Source organism: Larus michahellis, chromosome 11 (assembly GCF_964199755.1).
Source record: "Larus michahellis chromosome 11, bLarMic1.1, whole genome shotgun sequence".
Lineage (NCBI taxonomy): Eukaryota > Metazoa > Chordata > Aves > Charadriiformes > Laridae > Larus > Larus michahellis.
In genome coordinates, this window is record NC_133906.1 from 12,961,876 (window position 1) to 12,979,685 (window position 17,810).

The window sequence follows — 17,810 nt, forward strand, 5'->3', positions numbered from 1 at the left end:
TGGCTCAGCGGTGCTACGGGGCAGAGGCAGAAGCAGCAGGACACTGCGGGCGGCTCACGTTAAAGACAAACCTGCTGACGAGCCTGGGAGTGGAGGGTTAATGCTGCTGAAAGGGGGAAAGCAAAGGATGCTGATGAGGCCAGTTGCATGCTGCAAGGCAAGTTCCAGGGCTCTCGGTGTCTGACAGAGGCTGCGCTCACACAGAACAGTATTTCTACACTTCCTGCAAAGAATATTGCTTAACAGCCTATATTTAATGCTCAATTGGACAACAGGAACCGAGACTCCTGCCCCTTCCTTCCCCCGCGGCAGGGAACAGCAGGGAACAGCAGGCTCAGGCTGCGCATCCCCCGCAAGCCCCCGGAGAGGGACAGGGGGGTCCCCGGCAGGGCAGGAGCCCTCCTCGAGGGCCTCCCTGCCCGGCTGCCAACGGTGGCACTGCCTGTCCCCTCCCCGCAGCCCCACCACTCCAGGTGGGGTCCCAGCCCCCTCGCTGGGGAGGTGACCGCCCTCCCACTGACAGCCACGAGGACAGAAGCCACCAGCTCCCCGCTCCTGGGTCTGACAAGTTTCTTAAAGCTTCTTAAAAAAGATCTGCAGCTACTTCATGATCCATCTTCTGCCTATTTTTTAAGAAAAAGCCTCCAGCCCTCCTTACAGCATCTGTGCCCTGGATGCGCAGCAGGGATGTCCTGTGAAAGAGCCCAGACGCAGGAGCCCAGAGAAGGCAGATCTGGGGGGTCACCCACAGAGACCCCCCCTGGCTGCAGGGACTGCGGGTCCCAGCACAACCCGCTCGGCCACCCCGGTGGCACCTCCACAGCCCTGCACCTCCCCGGGACACGGCAGCCGGCACGGAGCACCCCGCGGCGGGCAGCGGCCAGGCGGGACGGGTAATCCTGGGAACAGCCACGCTAATCAGCAGCCAAAACAGCCGGATTACGGCCCGCCAAGGGTGCTTAGAAAGCGGCAATATGGTGTCTGACCCCGCGGCGAGCCCTCGGTGCTGGCAACAACCTGGTGACCTGGGGCTTCGGGCACAACGCCGGAGCAAAGCCGCCATGGGCTCATGCAACGTCCCACGGTGCTTGGGAATGCCCAGGGATGGGCGGATGGTTAAGGCTGGAGCTGGGAATGGCCAACTGGATCTGGCCCATGGATGCACATGAGCACTCACCTCGCCGCTGAGCGTGGGATGCTCTGACCAAACTACGGCCCCACAGCACACACAGGAACCCAGCAACAAGCAGTCACAGCCACCAGCATCAAATTTTAGCCCCCACACGGACCCAGCCCATGCACCACTGGGGTCAGCACGAAGCACTGGGGCAGCATCATTAAATGCTTGATTTGTTCCAAGAGGTTTAAATCCTCTCTCTTTGTGCTTCCCAGCGGAAGCCAGCAAAAGCCCCACTCCTGCGAGACACCGCGGTCCTCTGGACCCAGCACAATCCCCAAGCTGCTTTCATACATAATTAGCAATGACTTGTTTATTAAATAACTTCTCCACCGGGCGGTTGGAGTTAATCAGTGGTTTAGGACAGGACTGCAGCTGCTGGCAGGTTCCCCCTCTGATTCATCATTTGACTAAATATATAAAACCAGATGAGCGGAGACAACCCCACCTCCGGCAGCAGCTTCTGCCATCGTGTTCGTGCACCAAAGCCCGGGGAACGGCTGCTCTGGCTCGGTACATGCTGGAGATCGAGGTTTGAAGGTGCCACACCAAGTGGGAGGTGACCCCAAGGACCAGTGCAAGGGGCGCAGTCCCTGCACTCGCCCTGATGTGGGGACAGCGTCGTTTCCGTTGCCCTGCAGCACCCTCAGACCCCATTTCAGTGCCTTTACCACACGCGCGGCCTCCAGCCGAAACACAGCACCAAGCCTCTTCTCACTGGAACGTACAGGGAGGCCAAATCCTGCCTCCCAAAATCCCAAAACTTCATTTCACTGCGGAAATTTTACAAATACATGTACCCTATGAACCACGCTTCAAGGGAAAAACCCAAAACTGCTCAGATGTGCTAAAGCACAAGAAAAACAGAACAATCTGTCTGAGATGGCCCCAAGATTGAAGACCCAGGAGGTGCCACAGCTTCTGCTCAGCCTTTTGCTGCGACCAGGGAGCACACTGCACTGCTGCCCAGCCAAGGCATCACCGTATGCCTCACTTCACACACTCAACGTGGCTTCATACGGCAAAATGTTTGCCAGAGGGACAGAGAACCCATTGTAGGATGAATGGGACCATTGACTGGGCTCAAATAGCAGATCAGATTTGGGTAACATGGCAAAGACACGAATTATTTCCATGGTATTTTAAGAGATAAAAGTTCTGTGCTTTGTGAAAAACACACTCAGCCTGTGGAAGGACTGCCCGGTTGCACGGCTAAAATTATCCCCCCACTGCCCACCAGCCCAGCGCCCTGCCTGGCCACGTCATCTTGCCACCTCCAAATCAATAAAGTTTGGAGTTCCCCGGGGAGCCTTGCCAGGCCAGGATGTTTTTGCAAAGCTTCCTGAGATGCCTGATGAAAGGTACTCAAGATCCATGGGAAACAAAGCAGGAGGGACCGCTGGGTCTCCTGGAAGGCTGTCTGGATTTCCAGGAAAATGGATGAGGTTTTGCGTCCCAGGGACACAAGGCGATCCACACCCACAGCAGCCCCGGTTGAAGGCGAAGGGGAGCAGCGCAGCTGCGGGGAAAAGGAGGGTTTGCTGGCAGTGCTGGACTTGCCCTGTGTATCGCCAGGCAGGTCGTGCCAAGGAAGGACAGAGCAGCTTTAAATAAATAAAGAGAAGGCAAGAAGAAAGCCCCTACCTGGCTTGTGGGCTGGGGCTCTTGCTTGCTTTGGAGAGGCCGGGGAAAAAGCAGACCCTCTTCTCCCAGCGACCCCTCGCAGGGAAGGCAGCAACCTGCCCTCAGCCCCCCCTCCCCAGCTGCGGCCCTGGGCACCGGCTCACCCCGGTGCCAATATGCCACTTCACAGAAAACTTCAAAATCAGGAAAAACTTCTTTAGGGAGATAAGAGCTGTGTGGGACTCTCAGAAACATCTGGTCGCGGATGCATGAGGCTTCACAGGCTCCTGCCTGCTCCTCCCATCACCCGTGCTAGAAATGGTCCACACCTGAAATGCGTGTTTTGGTAAGCAACTCGAAGGCAGCCCGTGGGGGCAGCTGGCAGTCGTGCTGCCGGGTGTCCCGCTGGCACCGCTCAGCCCGGCGTGACATCCCACAGCGGGGCGCGGGGCGCCAGCAGCGCGGGAGGAGAGGAGCTCCTTCCTTTGACTCACGCTGCTCCAGCCACTCTTCTATTTCCTGCGGCTGCCTCCTGGTTTGAGGAAGCTGATGGTTAAGCTGAAGGGCAACCTCGCCCTTCTGCCCTCACTTCTCTGACCCAGATCCAGCCCTGATCTGTCTGAGTTTCTGGACATTTTAGCCCAGTGCAGAGCCTGCTTTGCCGCAGTCGCCCTGAGCAGGGGCCTCACCACCTCTCTCCATCCTTCCTGTTCAGCTTTTCTTAGCGCTTGCCCATCACTTCCTATCACAGCGAAACCCGAACAGTGACTTTGGTGACTCAGATCTTTATCACACGGTGGCTGAGGCGCTTCAGAAACCCAGAACAGCTCTGCCCGTTCCCCTCTTCCCTGTGCTGCTGGCAAGAGAGTACCTGGCCAAAGCAGCAGGGCTGGGTTAACGAAGCAGTTACCGAAGCAGTCCTCACCATTGCCAAAGGGACCCTCACTGCGGTGCCGGGGATGTGAACAACCGAATGGGCTCAACAACTTCTCCGTCCCTCTGGGCAAGGAGGATGTGGGGAGGCTCCCGTCTGTCCTGTCCTGCCCTATACAGAAAGTTTGGACTATTTTCCCTACTTGACCAAACAGGATTTTTCAGAAGTGAAGAGGAAGGAAAATGATAGAAAATAACCCGAGAAACTGACGAGCAGGCAGTGAGAGCAACGTGCAGGTGCTGGGTTGGTAGAGCACCGCAAGCCATCTCTACCTGTGGTCTGGACAAGGGAGGAGAACATAAAACCCATGAATGATGCAAATGACCCCCGGAAAGGCTTCCTGGTTTTGGAGACACTGAGAAGACAAATGTCGGCAGCTGCAGGAAGGCACATCCTAAAGCGGGTCCTTGCTCCCAGCACGGAGCGCTGGGGCTCAGAGCAGAGCCCTCCCAGCAGCGGCTGACAGCCACCACGAAACTCCCGGGATGGTCTTTGAAGATAATGAATCCAAAGCTGGGTACTGACACCCTGGCAGGTGGCTTCCAGGCTGACTGTCACCATGTCGGGAATCGGGATGCTGGATCACCACGGCTGCCCTCCCTCCCACCCACCAGCACGGCACGGACCCCCCCCGCACACACCGCCTGGGTGGCTTCCTGGTGCTTTGCATCAACATGGCAAGATCCCAGTGCCCCCACAGCCCCCCAGAGTATCACTGCCCACGGTTCGCACCTGGGGAAGGGGCAGCAGCTCACACTGTGGCACCAGGAAAGTCGGCATCCTTGGGGTGCCAACCCCACTCTCCCTCACCGGCCACGAGCAACCAGAGCGTGTCGTGCGCTTAGCAGCAAAACAAAACAAAACGAGATTTCTCCACTTCCCCACCCAACTACCATGTCTGGCGCTTTTCCCCGTGTTTATTTTTGTTCACATCCTGGTGTTGTTTCATGGCAGAACCCCCCAGCCCATCCCCGCTGCAGTGGCCAGCGAGGGCTGAGCCGGCAGAGCCTGTGGGGAGGGAGCTCAGGTGGGAGCAGACACGGTCTCTGAATAAAATCAAACGTAAATATCCAACACTCAAACACAGAGGAGGGATGCGTCAAAACAGCAAACGCGGGCAATGGCTTAAGTGCCTGGAAAACTTCAGGGATGCAGTAGTGAAATGGAAAACTACTGCCCTGGCTGGCATTGCCAAAGGCAGCCGACTGCAGAGCAAAGAGTGTTGTGAGGAAGCAGCAGTGAAAATCCCCGTATCCCAGCCAGGGCGAGGCATTTGGGAACACACTGCCGCACGGAGCGATTGCACACCTGCGGAGAGCCGCTGTCCCGCTGCTCCGCATTCGCTTAGCTGTAAGCCTGAAACCATGAAAGATATTCCCAATTTCTTCCAGGCAACAAGGAATTCACATAATGCATTTGCCCCACTGCCGCTGCTCCAGGCAGGTCGTGCGAACACATCCAGCCTTACGCCTACAAGTAAAGTGCCTCTCCATCATGCCAGGCAGGATGGAAATACCATGTTTTACTCACAGCTCCCCATTCTTCCCCCAGCTCCCTTACTGGGGAGCGCAGGCAAGTCCATGATAGTGTAATGCGCTGCCCTGATAATTATAATTTCTCCTCTGAGTCTCTTCCTTTTCTCTCCTCTCCAAAACCTGCAACAAGCCACAGAAAGGTGGCAGATTACTTTACCCTCATTGCCACAATAACTCATCGACTGGAGCCTGGAATCACATTTCATTAGAATAAAGTGCCCTACCCGAGACAGCTAATCGATTTAGAGGACGCTAATCCAGAAGAAATTTGCTCCTGACCGAGGCAACGACCAGTAGGGGAGCAGAAGGCCGGGCAGGGGTCTCACCCCCTCCAGGCAGGGGGTCCCAGCATGGGGGGTGGACATTGGCAGAGCCCCTGGCCAGACACCACACACCAAGGCGGGAGCAGATTGCCTTAGGCACTAGCCACGCATTTGGATTAGCTTGTTATTACATCTAATTAGTTAATAGCCAACCCGGAACGGAGCCGGCTTGATTTCTCAAGGGGCAGGCGCCAAAGCACCGGGGCGCCCTGGGGGATGATGGGTCTCACGTAGGGAGGGGACCTGCACCCCATCCCCGCGGGCAGGACAGGAGTCCTCTCCAGCACATCATCGGCAGGCCATGGCGCATGCTGCCGATGGCGTGGGGCAAAGCCTTGTCTGTCCGCTCCTTGGCTTGGCAACCACCCCCGTGTGAGGGTGGCATCCCGAGGGGCCAGCGAGCCCGCAGCCGGGGCAGGAAAGCGGGGTCATCTCCCAGACCCTCGACAAGCAGTTTTGCAGCAGCCTGCTTCCTTCTCCTCCCAAGGAGGCTGCGGAAATCCTTTTGTCTCCTCCACCTCGGCTGTAAGAACAGGAAAAATCCCACCGTGCTCACAGGAACATCACCGGCAAGTGAGTCAATTTTTCCTGCTTTGGCAGGAAAAAAAAATAATAAATTAAAATCTCCAGCAGAGCCTGGGGAGGCACGCAGGGTGAGAAACGGGATGCATGGCCCAGAGCCCATCGCTGCCTTTAACCTGCACTTCTCCCAGCCTTCGTAGCCACCGACACTGAAAGGACTGGGAATTCAATACCGGGAAATGCTTCCCGGCTCCCTGCAGGCCACCTTCACTCCTGCCCCGGAGCAGAGCCCCGCTCCTCACAGCAGCGCCAGCCTCCCCATGTGGAAGGAGTGGAGCCCAGGGCTCCCGGGGGACCCCACCACTCCCCCAGGGACAGAGCTGGGGCAGGGCCTCCCCCAAACCCTGCAAGCGAAGGCAGAGCTGCTGCTGCCCCCAGCCATGCAGGGAAAAGCAAGGGAGAACCACCGAACCACTCTGCTCTGCAATGGGGTTTTTTTGTAAAACATTGCTAAGCAACCAGCACTCGGCGAGGGCATCGTTGTGGACAGATGCTGTTTCAGCTAGAAAAACTAAAAAAAAAAACAGGAAAGGGACGTTTTACCAGGCTGTATTATTAAAAAGGCACATGCCAGCTTATTTCACAGGTCACTCGGCCCGTGCAGAGAGCCCTTTACACCTCCCTCATCGAGCTACTGATGCAGGATTAGAAGCTGCTGAGAAGAAAAAAGCAGGTGGGTGCGCACACACGCACACACGTGCTCACCACACGCAGCATATTGAGGGCACCGGGGTAATGGCAACCAAACGCAGGTTACAATCACATCACCACACACAATGTCAATCCTGCAAGGCAGTGCTGCAGGTGCCAGACCTGGAGCTGGTACGGCAGGACGGGCGGCATGGCATGGCAACCTGCCGGGAGGCTGGGCAAACCCTGGGGAAAAAGAAAAGTCTTCTTTTCTTATTTTATGAGCTACTTATGGCCTGTCTCTAGATAAACAGTCCATATCTTTCTAAAATAGATTCTTTTATGCTGTAGCCCAGGAGCAGGCTTGAGAGGTGGCCTGTGCGAACCTCATGAAATTCAACACGGGCAAGTGCAAGGCCCTGCACGTGGGTCAGGGCAATGCCCAGCGCAAATCCAGGCTGGGTGGAGAATGGCTGGAGAGCAGCCCTGAGGAGAAGGACTTCGGGGTGTTGGTGGATGAGCAGCTCAACATGAGCCAGCAACATGCGCTGGCAGCCCAGAAACCCCCCGCAGCCTGGGCTGCATCCCCAGCAGCGTGGGCAGCAGGGCGAGGGGGGGATTCTGCCCCTCTGCTCCGCTCTGGGGAGATCCCCCTGCAGTGCTGCCTCCAGCTCTGGGGCACCAACAGCAGAAGGACATGGAGCTGTTGGAGCGGGGCCAGAGGAGGCCCCGGAGATGCTGGGAGGGCTGGAGCCCCTCTGCTGTGAGGACAGGCTGAGAGAGCTGGGGGGGTTCAGCCTGGAGAAGAGAAGGCTCCGGGGAGACCTTGGAGCCCCTTCCAGTCCCTCAAGGGGCTCCAGGAAAGCTGGGGAGGGACTCTGGATCAGGGAGGGGAGCCATAGGAGGAGGGGGAATGGTTTTAAACTGAAAGAGGGGAGATTTACTTGAGATCTCAGGAGGAAATTTTTTGCTGTGAGGGTGGTGAGCCCCTGGCCCAGGTTGCCCAGAGAAGCTGTGGCTGCCCCATCCCTGGAGGGGTTCAAGGCCAGGTTGGACGGGACTTGGAGCAACCTGGTGTGGTGGGAGGTGTCCCTGCCCAGTGCGGGGGATGGCACTGGGTGGGCTTTAAGGTCCCTTCCAACCCAAACCATTCTAGGATTCCATGTTTCTATGATTTTTGCCTTTTGGGAATAAAAAAAAGAATCGCCTAGCTGGGCTGGCACCCGGGTCCTTCACCAGCTCCTCGCCCCCGTGCTGGCGCAGGCAGCCCTGGCCCCCACACAGCACGGCTGCGCCCGCCACTCCACGTGCAGGAGCCAGATGGTCCGGAGGCTGGTGTACTTCCCACAAACTACAGCTAGAAACCAGCTTGGCATCACCGCAGAGACATCCCCTTCCCCCTCCGCACCACGGTTCCTGCTCCACAGAGCATCCCGCGGCCACCGACTCTCCCCAGCACACATTCAGCATCCCAGACATGCCATGACCCCCAGGCTGCCGCCAGCAGGCAGGAGCAGCAGCAGAGAAGCGCAATTCCCAGTTCCTCCAAGCCACACTTGAGACCATCCTTGCTATTAAGAGGCAGGGCAATGCCCTAATGAGCACACCTCATCAGGAGAGTGCAGCCGCAGGCCCAGGGCCACCAGGAGCTTGAACGGGGCAATGGAGAGGAGCAGGTGGAAGCACCTTCGCCACGACGGATGGGAGCACGCCAGGAAAACAGGGAAAACAGCCTCGTCTCGGACGGACTTGGTGACAGCCGCTTGTGTGCCCGGGGGAGGGATGAATCACGGCAAGGAGCGAACAAGCTGTGCGGGTTTCGGTACCAAGCTCCCCCTCGCTTTGCCTCCCCTCCCCGCCCACCCCCGTCACGCTACAGCTACTCATCACGCCGCATCTGAACACGGATCCTTTGGCTCTGCTTCAAACTGACAGATCAAAAAAATCCCAAGCACAGCGACAGATACCCGGCAAAGTCCGTCCTCCAGCTGCCCCACTGCTGGGCATTGTGGAAGGGCTGCCCAAAATGCCCTGAACCAGAACCGCCGCAGCACGGGCAGGGTTTGCTTTGCCCTGCCGCCGGTGCTGCCCCTGGCTTGGGTGGAGGGATGCAAACCCCCAGAGCATCCCTGCCCTGTGCTGTGCAGAGCCCGGTTGTGGACCTGGGCACTGCTCTGGCCGTGGCATTTCTCCCTGGGTGTCAGGGAGAAGCACGGGGTGATTTCAGGGCACCCGCAGGGAAGGGTGAGAGCAGAGGGGTCAATGGTTCCCCTCTGTCAGCCGTGGAGGGGGCTGGCAGCACCGCGAGGGCCGACCCTGCTCGCCCTGGCCCAGCCCAGCTGCAGGCTCTGGGATCAGCCAGGGAATCGCCGCCAGAGCCAACCTGCAGAAAGCATGGGGACACGCGGCAGGGCCCCAGCACTGCTGCCTCCCACCCTCCCGGCAGCAACCAGCAACCATGGGAACGGCATTTCCTCGCACGCATTTTAAACGTCATTGTGAGTTGCCACCAGGGCACGCAGGTAACACCACACACACCACACACACCACTGCAGGAACAAATGGAGACATGAGATGCGGCTGTGCTGGCACATCTGCAGCCTTGGAAAAATGACCTCTTGACCCAAACCAGGCAAATCTGCTCCATGCTGGAAGTACGATCAGGACCCAGCAGGTACCCACCTCCTGGCACTGGAGGAACACCAGGACATCCCACCCTGGCCCTCCACATCCCCCTTTCCAGGTCCATCCACCCCCTGCTCAGGTTTTTCTCCCTGGACACAGTGTGCACCTTGAGGCTACGCCACCTTCAGCAGCACAGTCAGTCCCAGCCCCTGCCTTGCAAAGCTGCTGTCTATTCCCCAATTCATCCCCCACTAAACCAAAAGGGTTGAGTTTAACCCAAGTTTGAACACCCAGTTGGTGCTGGTGCCATGGCCGGGCAGCAGCATGCGCAGGGCCAGCAGCTTCTCCACACACCATCACCCCACCGGCGTATCGGGACACGCGCCCAGAGGTGCTCTGTGGCATGCTCCCAATTAAAGAGATCTCTGAGGCCTGTTAATGAACCTTCTGCTGGCATAATTTAAAAGATGTAATCACGAGCGCACACTCTCCTGCACACCCAAGCCCTTCTGCTCACCAGCTTCCCTCTCTGTCACACTGGAGATGGCAGCCGTGAGGTCACAGCCTGCCCATGGCACCAGCTCCGTGGCTGGTGTGGGACTTGAGGAGACCGCCCGGCTCAGGAGCTGGGCTCTCCCCATCAGTCCCCAAACACACCAGCTCTGAGGGGTCACGGCTGTGTCTGGGGGGACCTGCAGGCAGCCCCAGGGGACCCCTGGGGTGATAGGCAATGGTTGCCGGGGGATGTCATCAAGAGCCTCCTGCACAGACCATGGCCACAGGCAGCAGAGGGGGGTGAACCACTGCAACACGTCGGCAGGGCAAGTGTCTGTCACATCTCAAGTTTTCCTTCTTACAGTCTGAGCCACACGGGCTAAGCGTGCAGTTCCCTGGAGCCAGCGCTGGCTCCACAACCATCCCTCCACAGCTCACCATCAGAAACACAGAGCATCTCCCGAGCAGGAACACATTCCTGTTGCTAATTTCCACCAGAGAGGAAGAGGAGGAACTTTCAAGTTGTGCTGAAAATAAAGCAGAGTACTATCATTTGTACTACCCCTCGTTTGAATAAAATACCAGACAAGCTATTAAATATGTGACTGCACAAGCCACACAGGTCATGCAAAGGAGGAAGAAGTCCTCTTTGCCTTCGGCCCTGCTGGTGCAGGACTGGCTGAGCTGTAAACACGTACCCCTCCCATAGCACAAAGTATTCCCCACACCAAACGTTTCCTATGGCCCTCCAAAAGGAAGAGAGGGGAAAAATACACCCTGACACAGGGGAGCCACATTACACCTTCGCTGGGAGAACAAAGCAGGAAAAATCAGAGGCAACTAATCTTAGCAACCAAACCCCAAAACCACGTGCTTTCCTCCCATATTGGCCCTGTGGTTTGCTTGCCCAGCCAAGGTGGAGAGCCCACAGCAGCTGCACGGGGGGCCTGGCCATGCCCCACCACTGCTGGGCTTGGCGCCAGCAGAGACCCCCCCACACCCCTGGGGGCACAGGGCAAGCTCCCTGGGCACAGCTCGGTCCCACAGCCCAGGAAGGGACGGGGGGTTCTGCCTGCAGGGACACGGTGCTGCCCCAGGACACCCTCCCTGCCACGGGGCAGCAGTTTCCTCAGCAGTGGGAGGATGCGGAGCTGTGCCACCGGCACGGCGTGACTCACCTGGCAGCCCTCGCACGCCAGCGTGGCTCAGAGGCGGCCGGCACCGAGCACTCGATGGTGGCAGCCAAACACCATGTCTGATGGCACAACCAGAGCAGAACTCAATGCAAGCAGCCACAGCAACCCAACAGGGAGGGGTTATTTTTATTTTTGCACCCTCCAGAAAGCGTAACACTCCTTTTCCCCCAAACCCAAGTCTGCAGAAGTACAGCTGCCTCCTAGCCAGGAGCACATCCCTAACCATTAATGTCTGCACCTGCAAAAATAAGGGCCATTCCTGGGAAGGCCAGACCTAAACCTCTGCATCTCAATCCCTCTTCTCCTCTGTGCACAGGCGATGGAAGGTTTGGCCTGTTACCGCTTCCTTAAGGGACCAGAAGGGCAAAAGGATGAAAATAATCCAAGGAGGGCTTCAGGTTTCTCCTCCCCAGCATTGATGGGTGCCTGCGGCACTGGGGCTCAAGAACCCGTCACCCCCTACAGCACTGGGTTATGAAGCAGCCCAAGACGTGGCTTTTCCTCCAACACACCTGAGGGCTTTCACCCTGGAAAGGCAAAAAAGGACATTTCCAGTGTAGGGCACCATGTTACCTATGTGCCCGTTGAACTGGGCAGCTCTGCCCACTCCAGCCAGGGTCTGGCTTGGGTCAGGGCGCCTCTCTCGGGGACATGCCAAACTGGGGGACACACAGAGCAGGCAGGGATGGGCAGCAATGGTAGCAAAGCCAGCTGGGGCTGAAGGCAACTGAAGGATTGTCTGGAGTCTGAAACATTTCCTTATCGCCAGGCTAAGCCTTGTTTGTATCAAAAGGGAATTAACTGCTCAGGTTAAACACTGGACAAAAGTTTCACTTTCGCTTCCAGGCGAGCTGCAGAGTGGGTGCCAGCACCGGGTACGGCACTGCTGAGGGCACACACGCTTCATAGAAGCTCAGTTTCGGCAAGAGGCTGCTGAGATGTGGAGCCAAACCCATGCATGCACACATCCCAGAGCGCCCAGTCTGCAGGCAGAGCCTGGCACGCAGACGGCTCCAGCAGGAGCCACACAACCACCCCGCTTTGCTCTTTTAGCTGCACGGGAGCCACAGAGAAGGACATGTCCCAGGAAAAACCCCAAAGCTGCAGCAAAAGCCCTCCTGGTCCTTTCCACAGTGGCAGCACAGGCCACATCCACCACCCCAGTGCTATGCAGGTGAACGCAGATCGTCCCACGCAGCAGCACATTAAAATCACGTGCTGCCAGCACAGACCAAAGGGCGACCGCGTGTCCTTCGACAGCCACACACACTAGCTGCGCACCTGGAAACCATCGCCGCAGCCGGCACAGGGCACGCCGGCAGAAGGCAGAGCCGGTGCGAGACCCGCGGGCCACGATGGAGCATGCACCCTGAGAAGCCAGTGGGTCGGACGAGCTCCCACCACCCCAGGACCCAGGTCCACCCCAGCATCACCCCTTCTCTGCATCCCCCTTCGGTCCCTCCTTGCCACCTGAGGCAGCTCTGCGGTGACAGAGACGAAAAAGAGCCAAAAAAGATACAAAACCTCAAACCAGCCTGACTGTGCCCTTCAGGAGCTCAGGCATCTCTGCCCTTCCCACAGGAGCATGGGGCATGGCACAGCCTGGCCAGGGAACGGCACAGCACGGCGGGGGTCCAGCTCCTGCACCCCTCATGGGGAAGGGGTTCGCAGAGCCCCCACCGGCCCTGGCCAGGGCCCGCCACACAAATTGCAGCCTGTGATGTGCGAGCGCAGCAGCAGCCGGGGCGTGGACGAGTTCAGTGGCTTCAAATTAGTGCTTGGGAGTTGGGAGGAAGAAGCAAAACAAAACAACAGCAGAAACGTGGCAGAGCACCGGGCTGCAGCCCTGGCACCCAAAGGAGGTGGCAGCCCGCACCCTCCGCAGCCCCAGCACCACAGGGACACAGCCCCTGCCAGCGCAGGGAGACCTGGGGTCTGCGGGAGGAGGAGAGGGATGAGGAGGAAGAGGAGGAGGGTGCCTCCCCCAGCCCCCCGCAGCGGCGCGAGGGAGGTGATGACTGCCAGCCACCCGCACCCCCACATCCCCCATCGTTCCATGCGCTGCTCGTGCTCCGAAGCAAGCTGCAAAGCATCTTTGCATCACCATCTGGGCAACTGATATCCCCTTCCACCGACACGGAGAGGCTGGGGGCGATGCCGGCGCTGCAGGCAGGACCAGGCACCGGCTGGGACGCAGGTCCCTGCCTGCCCCCTCCACAGGGGACACAGGGCAAAAAGCTTCTGTATCCCTGGTACCGATGGTCACCATGGCTCCTTCGCTGGAGAACAAGTTTCACGGCACCCAAGCTTCGAGTTCATTATTTATGTCTCACTTGAGGTCTTTGCATTTGCAAAACTTTCTGAATAATTTATGTATGGTGTATAAGGGAGAAAGAGGGACACGTTTTTGCTGAAAACCAGGTCACTCCTAATACCAGCCAAGCAGCAAAGGGAGACAATAGAAATAGGCACAGATACTCACTGGGGGGAAAAAACCCACAGTATTTTTTTTATATATATATATACACATACACACACACACTCTAGAGATGCCCTCAGCATCAGAGGACATTTAGCAAGACCAGCCCTTCAGCAAATGAGGAGTATTTTCAACCTTCCAAATTTATCTTTTTCAAAATGAAGAAGGTGCTGTGAATCATTCCCATTTCTTTCCGTTCCTTCACGGAGGGCAAAAGCAGGGTGGCTGCAGAACAGCCCCTCCACCAAATCCAGAGAGCGACTGTCTCCCGTGCCTTCACACCAGCCTCACCGTCCTTGCACGCTGCTCCTGCACTGGTGTCGGCAGCAAAGGGCTGCCAGGGCCAAGCAGGGTGGTGGGGAACAGGAGACCACTTCTGCCCAGAGCAGTGGAGGGGTGCTGCTCCCTCCTGCACCTTCCTCCCTCCTGCACCTTCCTCCCCACTGCATAACTGCACCCCATCCAAGCTGCCCCTTCACCTCCCTCCTCACCGATACACAAAGAGTTACGTTCCCCTCGCGCCTGTCTTAAAACAAAGAGGATGTGAAACATTCAGCAGAAAATGCAAGAGGAAGGAAAATGAGAGAGGATATTGCCAAGACTTCAAGTAACTTCGGTTTCAGGCCGCCTAGCTCTGCCAAGAGCATGCCCTGAGCTGGGGGTTTGCTGCTCCTTGGACCTGCCCAGCCCCGCATCCCTACGCCCTCCACAATGGCCAAGGGACGCGCGTGGAGGCGATGTCAGCGGCGAGATAACACCATCCTGCCCAGCCACAAGGAGATGAACCACTTGGAGACACTGCAGAAAAAGAAATACCGGGTAAGAGAAGCAAGCGCCTGGTCATCACCAGGAATGGCCACCAGGTAGCACCCGCACTGGCTCCGGTGCATGGCGGTGCCATCCCAAACACCCGTGGTAGTGAAATGGGAACAACACGCAGCAAGAGGCAGTGCAGCAGCTCTGCACCACTGGAACACCTCCATACCTGGTCAGACAGAGGGTCTGCGATGGCCCACACAACACAGCCAGACCTCAGACCCGTTGCGCACCGAGGGTAATGCAGGTGGAAAGGGCTGGGCCAGATTCTGTCCTGTGCCCGGTCTCTGCTGGAGAAGTCAGAGGCACCATGGTTCGCCAGCGGCCACACGGCCAGTGAAGTTGCTTGTACAGCAGGAGAAGGGGCCACATGCAGGAGAAGGATGCACAGAGCAGCCGAGCATCCCAGCCAGGGAGGGGACACTCATACCCAGCCCCCCAGGCAATGCCCTGCCCCACGCACCCCCAAACCTTCCCCAAAGGGCCTGCAGACCACCTCGGTGGGGAGCGTGCCACCGCGCCCGCGGCCGCACATGGACACAACATGGCCACGAGGCCAGACAGCACCGGTGCTCGAGCGTTAATTAACGCTCCGGCAAAATCCTCATTATTCATGCCCCTACGGACCGCAGTCTGGGCATCAGTAGAACACACACCCCCAGTCCTGCACAGGAATTAAGGTCTAATCCAGGAACGCATTCAATAGAGGCTACAAAACAATTCAGCCATAAAAACATCCTTATCTCCGGAGTCCGGCGAGCATTCTTCCTGCCCAGGCGCAGGCAGCCCGGAGTGCAGGGCCCATGCAGCTTGGCCATGGCCGGTGGGAGAGGAGCCCACCAGCAGCAGGCAGTGGCTCAGCACACCCAAAAATACCTGCCATACAGCGTGACCGGGGCGAGGGCACAGCCTTCTCAGCCAGCACCTGCCCAGCAACCCGCTGAAGGTGCCCGCTGAGCAAGCCCAGAGACAAACACCCCTGGGACCTGCCAGCTGATTCCTAAAATATATTTTCAGTGAAGAACGAGGCTGAAGGATTTGTTCTGCGATAAAATGAAGGCTCCAGGCAGGGCCAGGCACAGGCAGCCTTCAGCGAGACAAGGAAACGCACCGCAGACAGACAGCTCAGACCTGCAGAACCATACACACACCGACAGCTGTCGGTTTTGAGGGTTTTCTAACCCAAAATGCCAAGAATTGGTACAATGGGGGTCCCTGTAATCCAGACGTTACAGTCTGCTGCTCCGGCACAGGGGAACCGCGTGCATGGGGCTGGGTGTGAGGTCGGCTGGGCAGGGAGCAGGAATCAGCCCCCTGGGATGGGACAGGGTGGTGGCTCGGCCAGAGCCTCAGCTCCCCAAACAACCCGCCACATCCCCGAGCCAGGCCGGCACATCACAGGCAATGCCGGGGGTGCTCCACGGCACAGGTGTGGGACATGCCCCTCTCCCGTCCCACCACTCCGCAGTGCCCAACTGGAGCAGGGCAGGGAGAGCTTGGTAGCAGCTCACACTGCCGGCGTGCTCGGTACGGGAAATCCACTGGCCGGGGAAGCGAGCTGTGGTTGGGGCCAAAGAAACTTACAAAAAGAAAAGAACCCAAAAGACCCCGTGGGGGGAAGAGCAGGAATGGAGCTGTCGCTCCTACGAAGGGGGCACTGGGCATCCCCCACCCTGAGCAGAGAGAGGACAGAGGACAACTGCGGGGGACACGGCACCAACCCATCACCCCTGCCAAACCGTCCCCAAACCACCCAACCCCTGAGGGCCACAGACTGGGACCTGGTGGACCAGGACCAGGCACATCCAGAGGGACCAGGACCAGGCATATCCTGGTGGACCATGCACGCCCTGGTGGACCAGGACCAGGCACGTCTTGATGGACCAGCCAGACCACAAAGGGCTGGGGGACACGGGTGGGAGCAGGTGGTCCATGATGGAGCAGGACCAGGAGGCCACGCACCTAAGAAGGGCAAGGACGGGCCAGAGGGGACCGCGGGCAGGCGGACCGCGGCGGGCCGGGCCGGGGGGCGGCCGGAGGTGGCGGGGCCCGGCGGGCCCCCCCCGGTCCCTCACTTACTCTTGAGGGCGGCGACCAGCGACTTCCCGTCCTTGATGAGCTCCTTGATGAACTTGTTGGTCTTCTCCAGCTCGGCCTCGTGGGAGCGGAGCCGCTCCCGGAACTGGGGGCTGTCCAGGCAGCACTCGCTGAACTCCAGCGCCGGCAGCCCCATGCTGCACCGACCCCCCCCCCCCCAACCCCCGCCAAAAAAAAAATTTAAAAAAAATAAAAGTGGGGGGTTTTTAAGCCGAGGCGCGGGCCCGCGGCTGCGGGGACGGGCGGTGTGTGCGGAGCGGAGCGGAGCGGGGCCGGGCCGGGCCGGGCCGGGCGGAGCGGGGCGGGCGGGCGGAGCGCTGAGGGCGGCGGGGGGGGGCGGAGCCGCCGCCCGCCCCGGGCCCGCGCGCGCCCGCCCCGCCGCGCCGCCGCCGCGCCCCGGACACGCCCACGCCGCACGCTCGGCCAATCAGGCGCCGCGCCCGCGGGGGCGGGGCACGGGGGGCGGGTCCAGCGGCGCCCGAGTGGGAGCCCGCCCGGTGCGGCCTGAAGGAGCCCCGGGCCAAGCCCCGCTCGGCCCCGCCCGCACCGGCCTCACCGGGAGACTCGAGGGGTCACTCGAGGGCCTCGCCCGGGCGGCCCCCGCGTCTCTCCCCGTGGACCTTCCCGGTGGAAACCCGCATCCCGGCCCGCAGGAGGGACTCATCCACCGCCTGGGCAGTGCCCGGCTGATTGAGCCTCTCCGTGTTGCAGCTTTTTCCCTCCCATCAAACATCTGTGTCGGAGATTATTCCTCCGGGTTTAATGGCGTGAGTTGAGAAAATAAACCCTTAATCCCTCGAAACGGCTGGGCATGAGGCAGCAGCAGCAGCGGGCAGCAGCCTGGCACCACGGAGGGACCGCGGGTCCCTGTCCCCAGCCCGTCCCCAGCCCAGCACTGGAGATGGAGACCAGCAGGACAGCGCTGTAGAGCCGTGCACAAACCCGTCCACGTCTCCCTGCATCCCATTTCCTTCAGGAACACGCCAGGAATTTGGCCCGAGCACAGCAGCTGCCTCGTCACCTCCTTCCCTCGGCCGGGTGTTTGCAGGAGCAAAGTGCAGCCCACGAAACAATCAATCCTCCTCATGGTTTTGGCTCTGCCTGCCATAAGGTGGACAGTGGCTAATCATCAATAAAACAGGAGAATCTGTTAGTACCGGCCCCATGGATTTGAGAAAATCCATTCTTACCATAAACGATGGCACCAAGTCCAGGGCGAGCCACCCCCCAGGCAGAGACACGCACGTACGAGCTGGCGATGGCCTCTCACCCCAGACTGTGACAAACAGACACATTTG

At 59.0% G+C, this 17,810-nt stretch overlaps 1 protein-coding gene across 5 annotated transcripts in view; it reads right to left on the reverse strand.

The window, feature by feature from the left end:
• Positions 1-16,796, reverse strand: part of ARHGAP26 (Rho GTPase activating protein 26) — a 149,217-nt gene extending 132,421 nt beyond the window's left edge. For 4 of the 5 annotated variants that reach the window (XR_012589553.1, XR_012589554.1, XM_074604573.1 and 1 more), the window contains exon 1: positions 16,495-16,775. Coding sequence is in view for 3 of the 5 variants with exons in the window: in XM_074604573.1 (XP_074460674.1) it covers positions 16,495-16,648 (154 nt within the window). In the remaining 2 variants the exon portion in view is untranslated. Of the gene's footprint in view, positions 1-16,494 lie in introns of all 5 variants that reach the window. The other variant, XM_074604574.1, reaches the window with a different exon arrangement.
• Positions 16,797-17,810: the final 1,014 nt, after the last annotated feature.